General features: G+C 53.5%; 1 protein-coding gene across 5 annotated transcripts in view; it reads right to left on the reverse strand.

The window, feature by feature from the left end:
* The window catches only part of LOC105181232 (dystroglycan), a 69,569-nt gene that overhangs the window by 9,542 nt on the left and 37,611 nt on the right, over positions 1-22,416 (reverse strand). For 4 of the 5 annotated variants that reach the window (XM_019840504.2, XM_011137859.3, XM_011137857.3 and 1 more), the window contains exons 2-3: positions 1,598-1,972; positions 636-848 (exon numbers count right to left, since the gene is read on the reverse strand). In XM_019840504.2, coding sequence (XP_019696063.1) covers positions 636-848; positions 1,598-1,918 — 534 coding nt within the window. In that variant the 5' untranslated portion in view covers positions 1,919-1,972. Of the gene's footprint in view, positions 1-635; positions 849-1,597; positions 1,973-22,416 lie in introns of those variants that run through there. The other variant, XM_025297549.1, reaches the window with a different exon arrangement.

Below are 22,416 nucleotides of genomic sequence, written 5' to 3' on the forward strand. Positions count from 1 at the left end.
GCGGGAGTAATTTCTTTACGACATTTAAACGCGACGGCATAGCTGCGCGATCGACACCGTTTCGACGGCGATTTATATCGCGGCGGCGGCGCGACGCGACGCGACAGAAACCGCTATAAATTCCACTATAAATCCATCGATTCGCGAGCTGTACTGCGCGCGATTAAATAAAAAACGGGCCGTGGAAAATAGGATGCAGCATGCGAGGCACACACCGAAGCAACGAAAACGATGATGTTACTTCGTGTTCTGTTCATCATCAGCGTCATCGAGGAAGATGACGAGGAACGGACGAACATTATCTGTCTGTCTCTCGTCGAGTATCACAGACACGTCCGAGTGTCTGTCGCAGTGTCGGTCGTGTCGTTACACGACACGAGTACGTTCCTATCTTCAAGTTATATTATTCATTAGCGAGCAAAGTAAAACGAGCACGTAGGCCAACACACACACACACACACACACACACACACACAGAGGCGGCGACCTGTTGTTCGACGACGCGGATAAGAAACTTGAAATGATGCCAGCGGGGCGTTGCAAGCGGCTAACGACGCTTCTCTCACGCGTTGTTCGCGCTCTCGTTAGATCCCGGAGCCAACATTCTCTTCCTCCCGACTCTCGCTCACACTCACCTTCCCGTCCTTGTGCTTGAGTTCCTCCAGCTTTTCGGGTATCACCTGCACAACGAACTGATCCTTGGCGATGTCGCCGTGCTTGCTGATGGCCTTCACGGTTAGGTGATGACTGCCTACGTCCTTCTTCGACGGTACGCCCGAGAGAGTAGACGCCGCGTCGTCCCAGTACAACCATCGCGGCAGACGGTTGCGATCGATCGTCTCGTGGACCTAACGTCGTTGTTTTTAAACTCGTGTTGCGAATTGTACTTCCCGTTGCACGACCGTTGTCGTGCTCGAAAAGTTGCATCGCGTGGCTTTTTTTCTCGCGCGGTCTCCGACTCCGGACAACGAAGAAACGTGTCCGGCTGGTTAGGTCGAATAATTTTCAGGACAAAGGGTAGACCAGTGCCATTCAAGCTAAGAAGGATTTCCGGTCGTGGGATTCGTCGTGTGCGACGAATGCGGGGAGCAAATTGAATCGCAAATATGGATTCAACGAGACGACGTCGAGTCGGCGGGCAAGGGCTCGAGAGGGAAGAAAATGCGAGGACAGATGTGAGGACAAGTGAATCAATAGCGCTCGGTGGCAGGGACACATCGCTGCTGACACTTGACACGGTGTGCCATGCGGCTCGACGATGAGTACGCGCGAGCGAAGGAGGACGTGCGTTTTCAGGCCGCGCTTTAATTCGTGAGCGAGCCTTTGCTCAGCGCGCGAGTACGATGCGCGTTTGATGAGAGACAAGTCTCTCCTCCTTTGCTAGTCCTCCCGCGCAAGTGCTCCCCGACACTTTCAACGCGGTGTGCCCGCTCCCTCAACTATCTTCTTCTCGCTCGAAGACTTTCGAGTCTCGGGATTGAGCCGGGAATTTGTCCGAAGACCGGCAGGACTCGGAAGGATTCCAGTCACGTGGCGTGGAAATCGGAGCCGTAGAACGAACGAGCCGCGCGGGCGCGCGCCCACCTCACAAACTCACCTCATAAAAATCCACGTTTCCCGAGAAGGCCTGCCGGGGAATTTTCATCTTGAAAATATGACCAACCGGGACGACGGTGTCCGGCACGCCCCACAGCCTCTCGAAGCGATGCCTCTTGCCATCCCTGGACGACGGCTCGAGCGTGTGCTCGTGACGATCGAGCCGAGAAGACGGGTGATAGTTCACGGTCGGTGCGGCCGCTTCGTTCGCGCTGTCCTCGCCGACGTCGTCGAAGACCAGGTCGTCCTCCTGCAGGCTGAGGGCCAGCGCCAGAGGCAGCAGGAGGGCGCACGCGAGGACATGATGATGAGGCTTCTTCATCTTTCGAGGGAGCAGTCTTCAGTCACACTGATACCATACCATGCTGTTACGCGCCTGCAACAGGTATCCGGGGCCCCCCGCCCCCCGCCCCTCTGTCAATGATCGCTGCCGAGCAACAATTATCGCAGCAAAGTGCCGCGCAGGTTCATCGACGACGCGAGCCATCGAAAACTCGCGGACGGCACGTTGACCGGAGCTAACGAAGAGGGATTTGCGCAACTGCGAAATCTGCCGGGCTTTCAACGACGCGCGATAAAATGAAAAAAATACAGTCGTTGCGATGTAATCGAATAAAGGTTGGTACTCCGTGAAGCAGACATCGCTTGATAATTGCCGGCTGTCTGCCCCGACGCCCTGACGCGTCGCTGCTGTTGCAGTCATCAACCCCGTTGTTCTCGCGGCGCGACTGGTGTTTGGTCGTTCAAGCCGAGACCGATGGAATATTTTCGTAACCGCAGCGGAGCGGAGAGAGCGGAGCGCGAACAACACAACCCCGGGTCTAGGTGGTATCCAACGCCAATAAAAGCTACCATTGCATTTTTACTTCCCTTTGTCGCGCGTTTTTCTCGCCGAGCACCGTTTCATTAATTGGCGCAGTCGGACAATGGAGGAGGAGCGTTGACAGCGTTGTCAAACCGACGCCGCCGCCGCCGCCGCCGCCGTTGTCTCGCTCGGGCCAGCCCGGGCGGTTGACAAACCGCCGTTCAGCCGGGCCAGGAAGGAGTCACCGCACATCGGCCTCTCGCCGAAATAGCCTCCTCTAAATTACGTTGCTCCCCAACAGCGGTACCCGTATTTCGATCAACGGCTGGACGAGCGAGCGAGCTGTTTACTTTATTATCCGCGCGATTACCAGTCGCTCGGAAACTATTCGGCCGTATCATCGGATAATTCGGTGGACGGAGAGAGGCCCGTTCTTCTTAATTGCGTCATCGAGTCGCGAAACAAATCGAGCGGATTAATCGAAACGAGGACAACGCTCGCCGTTCAACGACCAACTCGTCCGTGTTCCGGAAACGCGGCGTGACGTTTCGTTTAATCGTGCGAGAAAAAAAGAACTGTGTCGCGCGCGCGCACGCACACACACACACACACACACGCAACACATACATCAGTCGTTGGACCCTCGAACGTTGCACGAACGCGACAAAGTTGCGACGTATTAATGAAAAAAATTCCGAACGACCGAGCGGGATGCGCGCGGCCTCACGTCACCTGCAAACATCCATCGTCCCTCTCTCTCTCTCTCTCTCTCTCTCTCTCTCTCTCTCTCTCTCTCTCTCTCTCTCTCTCTCTCTCTGTGTGTGTGTGTGTGTGTGTGTGTGTAACTTGGATATTCTTGGACGCTAATAATCCCGAGAAAATTGAAATCAAAGTTTCACGCGAATCGAGCCCCATTCCTTACCTCGACAAGGCGGGGGAGGGGGGGGGCGAAATATATATATATATATTGTAATATATAGGCCAAGTGATCGCGTCGACTTCGAGGAAGCGGTCATGCTCGATTTAAATGGGGCCTGCCGGTCACGTTTCATGCAAGCTGAGGTCACGGATTAATCGTCACTGATGAAAACGAGGACGACGCGATACACTAGATCCAGCCGAGCGACTACAAAGACGGTCAACGGACCGCGAAGGTTACCCTCACGGTGGGTGTAGACAATTGAGTTGATGCGTCCGCGTTTATACGCGTCCGCGCGCCGCGCCGCGCCGCGCCGGCGAGATATAGACATCGGGCGCATTACTTGCTCTCGTCGCTGTGCCGCCTCGCCTCGCCTCGCCTCGCCTCGCTTCGCCTCGCCTCGCGTTTCGCGAACCGCGAGCGAGCGCGCCCGCTTTGAAAGTAGGCGCTGTGGTTGGGCGAGATATACATACGACGTTTCCCGGAATGTTGTAATAATCCGCCAAGAGTTTGAGCCAGTAAACCCAGCGCGACATTCAGTCGTGCAACTTTAGTTTGCGCGCGCGCGCGTGTGTGTGCGCGTTTAAGGTCATCGGTGAATTATTTATTTAATAAACTGCCCGCCCCTCGATCTCACGTCCGGAGGCATGAATCAGCCGTGACACGAATATGGAGTCGTATGATGTCACTCGACGTGCCGCGATTTTTTCGTCCGTTTTCTCTTTGCACAGAGAACGGCACGCGCGCGAGTGACGATTTCGGCCGCGGACAAAGCCCGCGCCCGCCGTGACAAATAGCTTAAAGAGCCGAGCGAACGATCCCGCGGGCTGCGGCGGCGCGGGACGAGTCGTTTATTATCACATGGATCGCGAAAACGATCGGTTCCGCGCGCGCGCACTCGCGTTCATCCACCCTCGCGCGGATCCGCGCCGACTTTAATGCGATTTCACAGCTGCGATACAGCGAGCGAGCGGCGTCGCTCGGCGACGCGGAACGAGTATTTATCGAGGGATTTAACGACCCGCCATCGCGATGTCGATTGTTCGATGCGGCGGAAAGCACGAGTCTCTCATCGTCCGCCGACAGCACTTTTTCACCGGCGCGCGTTCCCGACTTCTGCTCAAGCTCCACGTTGTCGTACGCGTATTGCACACCGAGTGAAAAGAATCCGTATCACGGCAGCATGCGAGCGTACTTAACTACAGACATAGTGTACCTAGACCGAATCGCTCTCCCGAATTTCAGGGTGAGAGTAGAGCTCACGTAGAGAAGGAATGCACTCTGTTTTGTCTGTGCGCTCTCCTCGACTAGAAATTTTGATCAGGTTCACCTAAGATTGATAAGGACCTGATAGAGTGGATGAAAGGTAATCCTAAGTAAGTCAGTCCTTGCAATGTTCTAACGACAAATGAGTAAGGAAGACCTTTATAAGGTTATAACGATTGGGTCCACGATTAGGACCTTGATGTACCTACACCTAGTGTATGATATAATATGGTTCAGTTAATCAGGTCCTTGTCGGGATCTTATTCATTGTACGCACCTAATATGATTTGCATTATCAAGTTTTAACAAAACTTGATGTTCAGGTGTCATTTCCAAATATAAAGATGTTTGCGTTAAAAAAAAACACTTCGGATCACTTGAATATAAAATTTGTAAAATGCTATAGAAACTGTCCTTTTTTTAGCGGTCAATAAATAGTTGTAAAATTAACGGGACATGCAACTTTTCTCTTTAACACTGCTTTGTGTCTTGTCACCTTGTGATACTTTACGATCTTATGATATTCATTTTATGCTTCTTTTCCGAAACATTTTACAAGTATCGCTATACAAGCGATCTAAAATATTATTTCATGCAAATATCTTTTTATTTGGAAATGACATGAAAGAATTCTCAGCGTGTCATTTCTTATTTCTAATGTCATCATTCAATATAGCCGTGGTGAGTAATCAGGAGCCATAATTTGAAAAAAAAGAAAGAAACGTAATAAGAATTCCATAAGGTAACTCAATAAGGACCTGACTATGAATCCTTACTAAGGTCCTGATATCCACGCTGCGTTACATGACTTACTAGGACCCGATAGTATTATCTTATTAGGACCTGATGAGATTAACCTGATCAGGACCATGGGATAAATTTCTAGTCGGGTCTCTCTCTCTCTCTTTCTTCCGCACACTCTCGATGGAAGGGGAACAGGGGAGGAGACAGTTGCTAACTTGTACGACAGTACAGCGGCTGTACTTGTATATATCTCAAAGTGAGCTGCAGACACGGTGATCTAGGTTGATCACTAAATCAGAAAAAATAAAAGACTGCGGCTATATACAGTCGTACAGGTTAGCAATTGCCTGCCCTATTTCCCTTCCATCGAGAGTAGGCGAGCGAGCGAGAGAGAGAGAGAGAGAGAGAGAGAGAGAGGGGAGAGAGAGAGAGAAAATAGAGTGCGTTTCTTCCTACGTGAGCTCTACCCTCACTTCTCGAACACGCAGTCTAGATATACCACGTCTAACTGGTATTAACGACCGTAAGAAATACGAGAGAAACTCGAATTTACGTGTCGGCCGAGAGAAGTCGGAGGGCGCGCGAGCGACCTTGCCGAGAGTGCGCTTAACGTAAAGTTTGTCCCAGCAGCGGCACTTCAACGTCTATCTATTGTCAAACATTTTACTCACAGCGACGGCCACACGATCGGCTCTCTCAGAGCGTCCCTCCTCCTCGATGGGTCTCCGCCGACTTGTCGGTGTACTTTAAGCCGCGCCGCGCTTCAACGTCGTATCGATTCGCGGCCGCTCAGCCATTCCTTCATTCATGCGATAGTTTATCGGGATGCATCGAGCGCGCTCGAGACCTTGCGTCGCGCGTCGCCTTACGGTATGCAGGACGCAAATGCGGCAGGCGCAGGTAGAGGCACGTCGAGGAGACACGCGCAGGGAATACAACAAGAACGATCGTCGTCCGCTGGGCGAGAGAGAGCCCGGGAACGGAAGCGCGCACGAAAGGGGGGAGAGGACGAAAAGATCGATAGCACCTATTACCCGGGGAATGCAACCGATCCGCCGGTCGCCATTCGACGACGTATTCGGTGTCGTGGCTCATTGAGCGGCATTTCAGAGCAGCGCTGTGCGCGTCGGATCGAGCAACACGTGTCGTTCGATCCGACGCGCGGCTCTCGGCAGCCGTAAATCTGCGGTCACGCCGTAGCGTCCTACACGACGCGACGAGTTTCCACGTTCAAACAAGACACTACGCGGTGTTTTCCATCAGAAAAACGCTCACCCACACACATGCGCGCTGATAGCGCGCGAGCTCCGAGTTCATTCAGTGGCCTCATTGATGACGTCGCGCCGCCGGCGGGCGTTTCACTCCCTTTTTTCCAAAGTCGCTATTAAAGAGATCTCGCTCAGTCGCCGAGTCAGTGACCTTAAAAGAATCAATCGATGCTCGTCGCCTACGCCTACGCGAGCATCGTCGGCGACGGTGTCAAAGGTGCTGCTGCAGATTCCGCTCGCATGAGCGAGAGGTGATTACCCCTCGCTGACGTGCGCGAGAGCCGGCGGCAAAATATAGAAGGAGACGTTAATCGGGATAATAATAACATTCTATCATGATACCCGGCGTTGTACTCGTGGTGAGCGGAATTTCGCGGAATCTCGCGGTGGGAATTCCGCGAGAGGAGCAACGCGGTTAGCTTTACGCTGATGGCTATTTCTGAAAGTCTCCGAAGGAATGACGTCGGCTTCGTGTACCAAGAGAGGCGGAGATGAGAAATTTTCGAGAAGCGCGCGGCCGCGGATGCGATCATCCGTGCTCGCGCGAGATCTAAATTTAAAGCTACACGCGAGCGCGTATCATGGCGCACCTCCGTCGCCGTTTGCCGCCTCCCTTACGCACTCAAAAACATTTCGTACTTTTGTTAAGATTATTTGTGTGTAGAAAGTTTTGTGTTAAATCTTTTACACAGTTGTGTGTGTGTGTGTTAATTTAACATATCGTTGTTGCGTTAAATTAAGATCGACTATTTTCAAATCTTAAAATAACATAATTCCAAGTATCAAAACAACACAATTTATATGTAAATGCATGGATTCTTGCTATGACATATTTTATATGTTGAAGTCAACATACCTGAAATGTGTGAAATTACTTTCCTCGTTACAACAGTTATCATGTGTTAAATGTATGATGATGATAACGTTTCTGGTAGTTAACATGTGTGAAGATCGAATTTTTAACACATAGATTATGTCGATCTAACACTTTCATTTCATCAAATCATAGATCATTATTACTTCTTCCAAATGTTGAAGTAACAACATTCAATTGTATGTCAATTTAGCACAAACTGTGTGATTCTTGACGGCATTCAAATGTCAAATTTTTTACATATTATATGTGTCACATTTTAACATATTTACCGTATGTTAAATTAACATATAAATGAGAGCGGATGATTTGAGACACGTGAAATATGTTATCAAATTTAACACATCATTTCTTACAGTGTAGGCGGACCTACCTCCTCCCGGTGTCTTCGACGACGCGTAAAGGCCGTAGAAATCGAAGCGAACACGAAACGTAACACTCGGCGTTTCGGGCAATGTGATATGAATGAAAATGTCCTCTTTTTATTCTGTCTATAAGAAATCAGATATTCTCACGCGTTTCGCTCGACCTGAATCCAAGGAGGACGATACGTCTGGAAGAGAGCTCCTTACGAGCTCTTCATTCGATTGCTCGTATCGCAGCACAGAGCCCTCTGTCGAGTGTATTATCTTTTATAACGCTCCGTGTCTTTGACGCGTCTCGCCCGCAGCGAGCGGCCGATGCGCGACAGAACGGTACTCGGAGACGAGGGGATGATATCTCGCGGAACGCGAATAATCAAACGTAAGCGGCGTATCGATGCGCCGTCCGCGCGGAACGGTCTAATTATAGATAGCGCATCATTGGCGCGTACTAACAACATACTCACACACATGCATTTTGTTGCGTAAGGCGCATCATTGTCCGTATTCCGATTCGCGAGCGCGACATCGAATCAAATCAACCGCGACGACGCGCGCTCGTTCAATAATACATTGATCTCTGTCTATCTAAAATGCGGTCGATGCATTTTTTCCGAAAGGAAAATTCCCGTCGCCAAGCGCTGGACTTTCGCCCGTTGGACAGAATTCTCTTCCCCATCCCCCCCCCCTCTCTCTCTCTCTCTCTCTCTCTCTCTCTCTCTCTCTAAGCCGGGTGTCGTTTCGATAACCGTTTCTTCTCGTGTCTCGTGTACACGGAGCGACGTTTACACAACCTTTATTCTTCCAGATGCTGCGGTAAGGCCTCGCCAAGCGGGGCAAAGGCGCGACTCTCCTTTTCCCTCCTTCTTTTGACGTTAAGCTCGGGGAACAACATCCGGTTTCACTGCGTGAAACCACGTGGCGGGTCCCGCCGCATGGCAACAATGTCGCGGTAGAATAACACACGCGACGACATGAATAATATATACGTTTCACGTATAGAGGTGGGGGGCGTGTATGTGTATATTTCATTTTAATTTGTCGGATATGCGTGGTGGATGAATGCACCGGAAAAAATATAGAATCGCCCAGCGCGACAGGTCGATTACTCGGCGGTGAGTCCTAACGGAATCGTCCGCTGCTGGGAGGAACGCGAGCCGAAAGCGGCGACTACGAGGACGCTCATACATATACCGATTTCCGTTCATGCTAATTCAGCGGAGACAAGCGGGAGACTACGCATAGCTTCGCGGCAAATATTTGCGTGCGCAGCGAGTAGCAAGGCGCGTCGCCGTCGTCATCGTCGACGACGACGGCGGCGCGCAGCGGCGACGACGTTCTTGGCAAAGGGTAAAGTAACTTGATACGCCGCTTACTTATACTCGCTCTGTGTAATTTACCGCGAGTCGAGAAAAGGCTTAATTACGCTGCGGCGCGGGGGGTGATTATGATGCGACGCGACAGGCCGCGACGCGGCGAATTAAATATACGAGCGATCGCAAGCGCATTTGCGAGATAAGAGCGACGCGCCGTGAAAATCGCGACGGTCGAGTCGCGAAATCTAAATAACGTAACGCGAAATCCCCAGAGTCGGATCTGGTGGCGACGAGACGACGACGTCGGTCACGACGAGCGATCCTCTTCTCAGGATCAAGCCGGACGAAGAGAGATCAGAGTCGGGAGAGAGAGAGAGAGAGAGAGGAAACTCGAAGCTAAACAGAATATCCCGCGAGCTTCCAAGTGAGAAAATGGCTTTGGTGGAAGTTTGGTGGACTCGCGTCCCGATGAAAGCGGGGCGAGGCGGAGGAAAAGCGGCGGTGACCCGCTGAAGCAAAGGGAAGTTTCCGCGGACTTGGCCGGCGAGCGGCGATTTCTCGGTCGTTTGGGATCGCGGAGGATTAATATGAATTTTTCGGCAATGCGGTGGGTGCGCGCCGGGGAGATAGAGCGAAAGAGCGAGACGGCCCGCGCATGAATTATGCCATCCACCGAAGCGAGATATCGCGCGGACCGGATCGCCGCAACGTTCAATTATGCACGCGACGCGACAAAGTATCCGGACATTTGGCAATGAATTCCCTTTACGGATTATTCGGGATACCTCGGACACACTTGAGGTCGGCGAGAAATCACCACGCGCACACTGCGGATCGACTCCGTTGGGATCGACGAATAAATTAAATCATAAGTAGATTTAATAAAGCTCGACCGCGCTCAGCCCGTTTCGTAAACACTCGAGAGTTAACTCCGCTCTCTCTCCCCGGAGACGGCGAGAAAGCATCTCGTGCACATTCTCGGGCCGCTTAGTGCAAAATACGAGCGGGAGACTGCGGGGCGTTCAGTGGCGAAAAATAGAGGCGGCCTCCCTCGCGCGGCGGCGAATGGCTTAAGGCTTCCCCAAGGTTCTCGTAATTATTTAATAATCGTACCGGAGACACGCGAGACACGCGGGAAGAGAAACCGCCACTTTAGAACACGCACGCGGATAAGCGAAGGAGCGAAGGAAGATATCGACGTTGCAAGGACGAAAGTCGCGTCTTATGAGCGACATTATCGAGCGCGAGGCAATCGCGAGAAAGTGGACGACGCGCGGTGTGTGCGGGCGCGGTTCCTCGACAAATTTGGACAAATGTGGAGAGCCAACAAAAGTGAATGCGCGGCACGACGATTAGGCTTCCGCTAACAAAGCGATCGCGTGTCCTCGCGTAATAACACGGCCTGTATATCGGATGACCCATGTGCGCGCGCGCGCGCGCGCGCGCATCGGCTAAATTCGGCGCTCCGGCTGCACGGCGTAATAATAAATTGATAACGTTCCGTCGTGTAGGGCTCTCGTTTGTACCTCGGTGGAGCCGGTAAAACGTGAAACGAATCTTCATTACACTCGTTATCCCGCAGCCGTTACGAGGCAGGGGGACTCGGGATCGGATTATTGCCACATTCGGGAAAAAATCGGGCGACGTCGGGACTTTGCGTCTCTCTCTCTCTCTCTCTCTCTCTCTCTCTCTCTCTCTCTCACTCGACGGCGAGAATTAGGAGAATAAAAGAGAGACGGAGGGCAGAGAGAATGGTGAAGCTCGGATCAAGTATCGAGTAGTAAAAAATCGCCGTCAAGCCGGTGAGAGCGGGTCGCAGCGAGTCTCGCTGTGAACGTAACGCTAACGCAACGACGGAGATCCGCGGAAAGTTTCCCGCGAGAATACCTTCGCACTCGAAGCAGCACTCGAGTAGATCGGCACCGAGCCGAAGACGACGAGCTCTTACCGGCGGGGATATTGGACCGGTTTCCAATATATAGAACGAAAATACTCGCGCTGGACGAACGAGATGAAAATCGATCCGCGGCGTCGATGAATTTCTCATGGTGCCGTCATACGCCGCGCAGTGTAAACATGTCCATGTGTATAAGTCGGAAAAGCCGTCGGGAGAGGTTGGCTCTTTTATATCTTCCGAACTGATTGCTCGTGAACTCGGATATTGACAGACTACATTTACATATATTCGCGCGAATCGAATATCCTCGAGAGGCCGCGCGCGCGCGCGCGGCTTGCCAACGTCACGAACGACGAACGAAACAATCTCGCAAAGAGGGGAGGAGGGAAGCTGGGAGGAGTGTGATAAACGCCGGGATAAGTCCGGTGAAAATGTTCCGTTTCTGGATTCCACGTTTAATCCGTGGGATGGAGTTCTCCGCAAAGATTACGAGGACGCGAGTGCGGCGACACGTAGTTTCCTACTTATCTCTTGTACTTTCTCTCTCCCTCTTCCTGCTCGTCTTGTTAAAATGCAACGCGAATGTTTCGCGTGCCATTAATGCAGAGTAAGCCGGAGAGCGCCGGGGCAGCCGTGACGTCGACTTGTAAATATATTCTCCAAGACGGCACCTCTCATAATCGCGCCGATCGAAACTGCATATTGCAGGCAACGCCAACTGCTCGGCGGCCTGTCCGTGACTCGACTCGACTCGAGAAGAACGTTCCGCAGTGCGCAAACAATTCAACCACGACGAGAAATTCGGGCGACGGTGCAGTCCGATTTAACTCCCGCTCCCGCGGAACATAATTCCGCGCTATAATATCGCGGTGGAGCCGCGTTTCGCAAAGTCGTAAACCGGCGCGCGCTCGATGAATTACCGGCACTGTGTGTTTCATCAAATTCGCGAGTTGCAAACTTCGACGATAAGCTCGGCGATCATCGCCTGCATCTGCTGTGCATACGTGAAATATAGCGTCCGCCGTCGGTTACGCGAAATAAGATAAATCGGACGTTAACAGACAAGAGCCGAGAGAGCCGAGAGAGCCGCTCCGTTCCGCGCAATGCTGGACCGTAAATCTCGCTCGTTCGCATTACGGCCGCGATAAAAGTCGCGATTATTTTTTGACAGCACGAGAAAGAGAGAAAGAGAAAAAATTAGAAGGAGAACCGCATCACGGGTATCAAAACCATCAATACACACGTGTCAAAAAAATATGAGAAACCGGGGCCACCTTTCCTTTCCCTTCCCCCCCCCCGCCTCTCCTCTTAAGTATATAACCACTTGCCGAAATACGATTTCGCCTTCGCAACGTTATTCATACCGTTGCGCGGACGAAACCGCGGAAAATGCCGAGCGATCGACAGCAATGCGGAACGTACCGTGCCGAATAAGCGTCCAATATAGCGTTTTATTATTGCGAGATATGCGCGCGGTTCGGCCACGTGCTCATTGCACCGGGCGCAAAGAGAGAGAAGCGGACTAAAAAAAGCGAGAGGAAGGGAGGAGAGAGAGAGAGAGAGAGGGAGGAAAAAGAGGGTTTTGCGCGCTCGAATTCGCCGGATGAATTTCCTGTCGGTCGTGCACGGAACGCGAAAACGGCAATGCCGGTAAGTGAGCATGTGTGTGTGTGTGTGTGTGTGTGTGTCACAGCTTTATTTCCACGCTGGAAGGCACTGCAAAATATTTGCTTTACAAAGCTTCGGAGGTACGCGCGCGTACGACTCGTGTAGATTGAAGAGCGCGATAGAGCCGAAATACGACACCGGGTTGTGCGCGGTGTGTCTCGAAACGGATACACGTCCATCGCGTATCGCCCGCGGCGGCTAGTTGTAAAACGTAATCGCAACTCGCAGGGATTTAATAGACGGCAACGTTTTATTTCAACGGCTTAATCCGCCTCTTGTTTCGCGGCCGAGCGCGGGCGCGTGCGCGCGCGTCCTCCTCGTGATTCATAAATTAACGGCGGCGTGTGGGAGAATCGCTTCGCGCCCGATGGGGCTCTCGTGTACATACATGCCTGTTGCACAATGCGTTCGTTTAATATCTGTCATAGTTAATCACGCTTCTAAGAACTTTCACTCGACGAGCCTCCCGAGGTGATTCATCGCGCCGCAGTGACGCGTTTTCGCGAGGCTGTGATAGTTTGTCGGCCTCGTCCAGATTAGTTCGGCCTCTCTTTCCACGGACCGATCTTTCTCCAAGTTTCGGCAGGAATTTCGAGATCTCTCTCTCTCTCTCTCTCTCTCTCTCTCTCTCTCTCTCCCGGTCTCTCTCAAGCAAATGTCATTCTTCACGGTCCGCCGGTCTTAGCTCGCGGAGCACACGATCGATAAACGCGCTATCCTTCGTTTCCTGCGCGCTTAAGCAGCGTACTGTTATCGATGTCCTCGTCGTCGTCGTCGGGACGACGAGGGACGACCTGCGCGGATTAATACCCGCAGGTTAGCGGGTCGCAAAGATTCGACCGCACTGTGATAGCACCGTTGCGACGTTGCGGACAACCTCATGAATGGGAGCGTTGTTCGAGAGCCCGGCCATCATTCTTCTACGCGTTTTTATGTTTCACGAGTCGACCGACTCGAGCTGTGTTTACGGGGAGAACGACGTCCGGTTTATTATTCCTCGCTGCCGCTGCCGCCGGTTTATTCCCTTCGTTTTCGTACCTTCGGCCTTCCGATCCGCACTCTCGCTCGCTCTCGCGAGAGCCACTTTTCCCTCCCTTCCTTCCTTCCTTCCTTCCTTCCTTCGCGCGTTCCCTCCCCTTTCGTCGCGTTACTCGCGGTACTTAGGTGCGTTCCAGGCTTTCTTTACCCGCCGCAATTTCCAACCGTTGTATTTCCTTCGCTCCGTTTCCACCTGGCTCTCGTATTTTTCGCGATACTCGCTCGCGCGATAAGTTAACCCGTCGTGTCGGCGGCATCGAGTCGAGACGGAAATATTCCCGCACTTCCCCGAGAGCGCGCGCGGTCTGATGATAGGGATGGATACCCTCGGAGAGGGTGGGTGGTGGACCGGCCGCTTTATCTTGTCAAATAATTCGCAGAAATTACGGCCATTATCGCGGGGGGACGCGAGGCTTCGGCACGACGATTAGCCGTAAATGCAAATGGTGCGTAATCAACGGGCCGATCAAACGAATTTGGCTACGATAGGCTCGCTCGCTCGCTCTCGTTCGCGTCGAACCGACGACATGGCGCGCTCGTGGCGTTTCTCGTTGCAGATTGCTCACAGAAGCGTGTACATGGGCAAACTACTGCTCTCGCGGGTATTATTAAATCACCGTCAGCTTAAGATCCGCGAAATCCGACTGGGAGAGCGGGAATATTCGCCGGAACGTGTTAAGATCTTTCCCTCGCGGCACGGCTCGCGCACGAGCTTGCGGCGCGGTCGAAGAATCGTTATCGAGGAGCGCTCGCTCGCTCGCGGACGTGCCGGACGTCACCGATTGAAACGCGAAAATCAAGTCGCGTCGACGAAAAGCCGCACGAAGCAGCCCCCGCCCCCCCCCCCCCGCCCGCGTCGCCGCCGCGTCGACGTTTCGGGGCGCGAAACAAAATTCATTAATGTTGCGCCATTGACGCGCGGAACTGATCGAGGCGACGGTACGATTTATTCAGCCGCTCACTGTCATAATTAAATCATTCGCACGCACCGCGTACGCACCGTGCAGGGGAGATAACGTCGGGCGGCGGCGTGACGAAAATTAGAAAGCCGTCTGGATCGCGCTCTCCTCTCTGAAAAGCCTGCCGATAATTGACGCACGTCCGAGGGAAGCGAGAAGCGACGCGACGAGGGAACACAGCGCGGGACGGTACTATTCGCGCTGAATAGTATCGTTGCGCTTTCCGCTTTCCGCTTTACGGCGCATCGCGCCGCATTAATTGCCGGCGAGAGCGACCGCCGGCAAGAATTAGCACCCGGCAGTCGTGCGCGCGCGCGCGCGCTTCGCTCGACGCTATTAATTCCCGTCGTCGCGATGAGTAGGTTCCCACCCCCCTCGCCGCCCCCTCGTCAGCTTCAGTCGAGGACGAGACGAGAGTGCCATTATCATCACCGTCGTTTTCATCATCGTCATTATCGTCGCTCGTTCACGGGGAGTCCGCACCGCGGTGGTGGACCGTATCACGAGCCGCCGCCTTAAATCTCGCGGTCGCACGCACACACGCACACGTATACACACCGGATGTTCCTCTCCTTCTGCTACGCGACTCGGCCGCTTTGGCAAAGCGGCCTCTTTCGGCCGCCGTGCGTCGTGCAATTAACGTAATTACTACGGGCCATAATTACCGTTCGATCAGCCGATACAAACGGCTACACTGTTCCTTCTCGGAATGCCGCGCCGCGCCGCGCCGCGCCGCGCGGCGGCGGCGCGAGTGAGCCCTCCCCCCTCTTGATCGGCGGTTCCGTGGCAATCGAGATACAAACTCGATTTCCTCGGAGTCCGCGGCAGGGCTTAATACACACACACACACACACGGGTGGCAAAAAACCTAACGGAGGGAAGAGGGCCCGGAGCCCTCGACATGTGTTACGTGCTAATGCGCCGCTTTCACAACGAGAGAGCCTCTGGACTGAGATCTCGCGCGCGCGCGCGCGCGCGCGCGAGAGGAAAAAACAGGAAAGGAGACGCGCTCCGATCGTTCGCACTTTCGCAGGAAGAAAAAGGGAGGAGCGCATCCTCCGCTCGCGCATCCGCGCCGCGCGGGGAAGCTTTCAATCAGCGTTGACAGGCGTGTCTCACGATTAGAGATAACGGTGGTAAATAAATATAGGAGCCGGCGGATGAAGCGCGATCTCGATCAATAAACCGTCGCTCAATTGCGTAACCTGCGGCTGATAAAAAATGTAATGCGTCTCGCTATCTTATCGCGACATTGAGCATTTTTTCCCGGTGTGCGTGTGAGTGCGTGTTCGTCACAAGGACGAGAGACAGAGAGAGAGAGAGAGAGAGAGAGAGAGAGAGCTGCGAGGGACAAGGTCTATTTTTAAAGAGGTCGCTCCCTCACACGCACAAGCGCGCCCTTTTCTCAAAGGATTATCAAAAGACTAGCGTCCGCAGCGCATCCCTTTTCGTTTTCTCAGCCTTTTATGGCTCGCCGCTACGATTCTTCCTTCGGGTCATTCAGGGGCCCGGCGAGCGCGCGGCGCGCCTCGCGATATCGCGCGCACCGCAAAGAACCCGCCTAATCTGTGGGGATAATCTGTGATTTGCGCCTGTGATAAAAAAAAAAAAAAAGAAAAAGAACTCGTCTGATTTCCCGGGATCAATTCATCGTCAAGATTGTTCCCGGGAGGACGGGGCAGCTCGCGCGCGTCTGTCACGAAAGCCGGTGTTAAAGGCGCCGCCGCGCCGGCGGCGATGCGCGCGTTTCACCGCGCGCGGCGTCTCTCGTCTTCGTTCGCGACGCTCGCGCGACAGTTGACGCTGCGCGACGCGCGATTGCGTTGTGAATTAGTGCGAGCAGTCGGAAATTAATTTTTCAGCCGCTGACACGCGACATATTCGCCGGGCGTATCGCGTGTTATCGCACAAGCTGCTGTCGCATAACGCGCGTAAATCTAATATTTATCCCGGCGAGAAGGAAAAAAAGAGAAGAATGGAGGGGAGCAGCAGCGATACAAAATGCAGCACACGCTGCGGACGACACATAGCGATTGTAATGTTTGCAAACGCAATGAACGAACGAGCGAGCGAGCGAGCGAGCGAGCGTGCGCGTGCGAGTGCATAGTTCGCGTGGAATGCGGCGTTATCGTGTAATGCCGTTGGCCTGGCAATAGGCTTAATCAAGAGTAATAGAGCGCGCGTCCACCTATTAATAGAGTAGCACGTCGTGGCGTGTGCCGCCGAGCGCACGATAATGCAATAACGCGTACGTTTCTGCTCCTTTTTCCGCGCTTCCGTATTTTTAGCCCTTAATAATAACAGCCGCGCGCGCGTACGCACCGCGCGATTCTGCTTTTAATTACTATCATTAGTCTGCCGCTCTAATGCGCGCTTTTCACGCTTCACGTGCGAACACGACCGGCTAATTTTCAGCGTGCGTAACGAGGCCTCGCAACCAGCCGAAAAGCACGTCTCGTTTCGGCGTGAGGCCATCCCCTCGATGTGGAATCGGTCTGGCCGAGAGAGAGAGAGAGAGAGAGAGAGGGAGGTCGCGTCTTTGTCTCTCTCCCTCGATTTCAATTTAACTTTCCACTTGACCCCCGACTCTCTATTAACGACACGACGTCTCCCGACGGCGAGCTCTCATGATCGCCGGCGATCTACGGCACGGAATTCCTCGCCGCGCGCGACGTCCCTCGCATACGCGAACGCACACGCATCCGTCGTGATTCATTCCCCGCTCGTCGATCTATCCGCATCAGCCTTTACCTCCCATCTTGGACGGTTTGTTTTTACCGTCCACAGCCGGTGACCTCATGTATGCAACTGCTATCCCGCCGCGGTGTTACAGCTGAAGAGAGTAGCGACGAGAGCGCGAGAGCGCCCAGCCGGTTCGCATCAACCCCCGAAAATAATGCGCTCCGATGTACGCGCGCGCGCGCGCGAGGTGACGCAGCCGGCGGCCGTCGCGCCGCGAAAATTCATGTCGAACGCTGCGTCGTTGATCGTTTGGCAGGCTCGCCCAAGTGAAATTACGAGCCGCGGTTTGCCGCGGCGAGCGCGTAAAAGTAGTGCGCTCGTGCGAGCGAGCGCGACATCGACGGTGCCATCGAGAACCGGACGGATCCTCTTCTTCTTCTTCTTCTTCTCTCTTCCTCTTTCGCAACGCTCTCCCACGACATTTGGTCGCTCGCTGTATCGCACGTAAGTCCGTAAAGTCACGTACGTGTATCGCGTCTAAAGCGCGCGCGCGTCTGCCAACGGTGGCCAAAACGGCCGGGAATGCCTCTGTGAGTACAACCGGGTGCAAAGGAATCTCCCCCTCCCCCTCCGCCTCTCTCTCTCTCTCTCTCTCTCTCTCTCTCGCTCTCGTCTACATACACAAGCGGCCAGTGTAAACGATACATTAAGAGAATGCACCGGGAGATAAGAGCGGTTGAATACACGTGCGCGCGAGGAGAAAGGGGAGAGGCAAAAGTGGGACGATCGTCGTACGTGTTTCAGGAACAGAACCATATTTGATGCGATACCTGCGGCGCAGGCTCGACCGCATGCTCGATCGCTCGCTCACACGCCTGATGAAAGAATTTCCACGACGAAGGAAACGACGGGGGGGGGGGAATTTTCACGAAAACTCGAAGCGCAGCGACAACCCGGCGCCGATGGCCACGCATCGTTTCTTATCGTTCGCGTCGGACGGTGCATCAGCGCGCGTTACGCGCGTTACCTGCGCGAGCAGGTAGGAGCGAGAAAGCTGCAGGTATCCGAATTCGCTTTATGCGATCGCGGAATCTCACAGACACAGAGACACACACACACAACTCGTCGCACAGACACACTCGGCGCGCAGATTCTTTCGGAGCGACAAACTCGACTTTGCTTTTGCTTGTTAAGGGATGGTAGTAGTTTACGAACTCGGAATATTTTGCGGAACACGAGAAGCGTCGCGCGCTACACGGAGGAGCCTCGCGGAATTTATAAACTCTGACAGTGAGAAATTACCAGGAGAATGACGAAAAGAGAAACACTAAAGCGCGCGCGAGCCATATTTCTTTGAACCTAACTCTTTGCCTTTCTCTATCCCCTTTTCTCTCTCTCTCTCTCTCTCTCTCTCTCTTTCTCCTTCTTTAATGCTCTCTTCCTACCCTGCCTTTTCTGATGTGAAATTGAGAAGCGTGATGGCGGGGTAGGCTATAGGTTGCGCGCGATGTAGGGATCACGTTACAGAAGCCGTTGGCCCGTAGCTCGCGACGTTGGAAAAATCAGTATACAGGACTCACTTATCGACCACGTCGTCGTCGTCGCCGTCGTCGCCGTCGTCGTCTCCGCGAGCAGACGCTACACAGAGAGGAAATAAAGCGACGCCGCCGCGGTCGTTTGAAAAGCGCAATCTCAACTACGACAAGGACAGACGCGTTTCGAGCAAACGCTATCGCGCGCTATTTTTCCTAACGACCCGCATGCATGTAGTACAGTCGCGACGAATTTTCCGTCCAGATTCGCACGCTCGCGCGCTGCATTCAACGATGTAACCTCCATGGTGTACTCTCGGCGATGGCGATCGCGCTCGATGCTGCCAGTCAAGGCAGCGTTACGAGGGATCCAATAAACTCTCGCGCGCGCGCGCCAACCATCAGTCCGAATAGTCCCCGGCTGCCGATATTTAATCACTGGCGGTGGAGCGAAAAGCAAGTTTACGCACTGACAAATCTAACGCGAGCGCGCCGGCCGATCGAACCAGCCCGGCCCGTATTTTCGACGCGCAAGCCCATCGAACGACCACCTCGGAGAGCTCCTGGCTATCTGTTCCCCCGTGGCGTGCTCGACGCCCTTTCGCGCCCGGTCGACGCGCGAAAATTTCACAGGTCGATCTGATATAAGAGAACACGCGCCTATTAATCCTTTTTTCTTTTTATTCCTTTGTGATCAGGCGCGCGCGCGCGCGCATGCGCGCGTAGGCGGGTGGATGACGGGCAGAAGCGCGTAGGTGAAATATCGACGCGCGAAATGCTGCCGGACAAGCATGAAATGTAAAAGCGCTTATGTATATAAAAACGAACGAGAGCGCGGGAAATGCCAGCGGACGTTATTGAGACAGCTATTGACGCCACGTCGATATAAATGGCAGACGCTTAATGTGAAATTACACTGTGGCTGTTCTCTCTCTCTCTCTCTCTCTCTCTCTCTCTCGCGCTAGAGCGCGCGCGCGCGATGTATTATCGAACGTAATTTACCTTGTTCGTCGCGGGACGGACGCGCGGGCGGATAAGTTTGTAGAAAATGATGATAGAGAGAAGGCAATTTCCACTTTCGTCGGCAGCGGAATGTATATCAGCCGCGCGCTGTCAGTTACTGTCGGGGAAATTGAGCGACAGCGCCTCAGGAATTTCTTCATTAACGTGGGCTTCGTCGAAACGTCGATACCCACAATTTCACCCACGTCGGTGAGCAGAATGCAAATATTAGCATGTTCCCGAGAACGAGGCACGAGTCGACCATGCGAAGCCGTAAAAGGTCAGGATCTCTCTTCCTGATCAAATATCTCCGGCTCCAGGGAAGAGGGAGGGGGATGGTGCGGGGAGGGAGGGTGGGGAGGGAAGGGGAAGAGAGGAAAAGCTCGCGAAAAATTATCATGGTGCACATCTCGGGAAAATATGTTGACCGCGACGACGACGACGATACGACGGTGGTGGCGCCATATTTTCTGAATTTTTTACGGCTCGTAATAGCGGTGTAGCTGATGTAGGTGGTGTTACTCACGAGTCGTTACTTCGTGCGTAAGTTTACCTTCGTTATCTGCTTTATCTTATTATCCGTCGCGCGATAAGATTTTTCTCGAGCTCGCCGGCCGGAAATTGTGGAGACGCGGAGACGCATCTCTCTCGACGAGCTGCGCTCATCGTCGATTCGGATCGAGTGGATATTAGAATTATGTTAACAGAGAGCGTATACGTGCTCCGCGCGGACGCACGCGCGCATATCGCGTAATCGCCGCTGTAATACGTATTCGCACGCACGGCATTCAGTTTCTAAGCTCATTCACAACTTGGCGAACCGCAATATCCATTCACGCTCGCTGTACGGTACGTATGTAACGGCGCGTTCTCTCTCTCTCTCTCTCTCTCTCTCTCTCTCTCTCTCTCTCTCTCTCTCTCTCTCTCTCTCTCTCTCTGTTTCTCGACGTGAATTAGCAGGCGCGCGCGCGCGCAGGTGCTTCCACATACAGTTTTATCGAAAACATTTGTCGAGAATAACCGCGGCCGTTGCCAGACACGATTCCCGTGTCTCGGGCGCGGTCGAAAAAATTTGCGCAGCGATTAATCCCGGACTGTCGGGTGCGCGAGCGAATTTATCGCGGATGGAACGTGATTTCCCTAACAATTGACAAACGGGACAAATTGGATCGCTACCAACTCGGTTATCGCAATCGACGAGCGATATCCGGGCGTGAAACTTTTCGCCCCTCGCATAAACACGCAGCTTATGCAGGCGCCAAGTGCAAACAGCCGGCGAAATATCTCGTTACGTTCGCGTGCGCGTGTTTGATCATCGCAGTCAATTAATCGTAAAACGCTCGCGAAGACTCGCGCGGTCTGATAGAGTGGCTCAACGAGCGATGCCAATATTTTCCTTGCGGCAAGATTTACGACTGAAGAAGCACGCGAGCCCGTGAGATGTATTTATCGATTTTCGCGCGAGAATTATTGCCGGCGCGATTTGCGGCGATATCGCGTCGGCGCTGGACGGCGGGAGAAATGGATTTCTAAGCGTCCGGTAATTGACTCTCTCCCTCCCCCTCTCTCTTGTTTGCCAAGTTGCGCAGCCCGACGCGATCACGATACACGAGGCGTGCATCCGTGTCGCGGCGATTTCCGGCGAACTTATTTTTCGCCGACATCCCATCGTTCAACGCCAAAGCCAAAGTGGACGCAGCAGCTGACAAGAAAGTCGAATTCAAGCACTCGCACAGTGGAAACTTCGCTGGACCGGGAGCGGGGTGGGGGGTGGGGGGCTTTTTCTCCACGGAAACGTTAAAACTCACGACCGAAAAGTATCGCTCCGGTAAGTCATTGAGATGCCTCGGGCTCGTCCGGTTTTCCCGGTTTGCCGGCTACGGAACGACGAGCCCCAGCGGGATTCCTGATAATCCCGCTGACAATCTGACCGCGCCGAAGTCCGTGTCCCACTGAAGAATTTGTACGTCGAGAGTTATTCCGCTCGTTTTCCGGCGCGCAAAAATCGCTCCTTTACGGACGCACCGCGTCCTACCGAATGCAGCACGCGCGCAATCGCGCCGCGGCGCACACGCCCGCCCGACGTTTACCCCGCGGCTTCGTTCGTGTGATTTAAGGGCTGACATAAAATACGAGCGGAGCGTTCGACGTGACGGATTTTCGAAGCGTCGAACGAAGGAGGGAAAGAAATAAGACGAGGCGCCTAGTCGTCGCCGCCGAGCGAGAGTTATGTGTTATCGCTCCCCTATTTTCGTCCGTAGATCCTACGAGCGCGCGCATATTTCTCACTTGGCCGTCACGTCGCAGGACGACGTCGCCGCTCGATTTCGTCGATGGCGGTATGTGTGTGTGTGTGTGTGTGTGTGTGTGTGTGTGTGCGCGCGCGCGAGACGGCGCGAACGGCGACTGAGGCACGTATACGTAAATAAATGTACAAGTAAACGGGAGCCGGAGGAAAGTTTTGCCTCATTAAACCGTCATAATGCCG

The sequence above is a fragment of the Harpegnathos saltator genome, unplaced genomic scaffold, assembly GCF_003227715.2.
Source record: "Harpegnathos saltator strain DR-91 unplaced genomic scaffold, Hsal_v8.6 scaffold18, whole genome shotgun sequence".
In the NCBI taxonomy this organism is placed as follows: domain Eukaryota; kingdom Metazoa; phylum Arthropoda; class Insecta; order Hymenoptera; family Formicidae; genus Harpegnathos; species Harpegnathos saltator.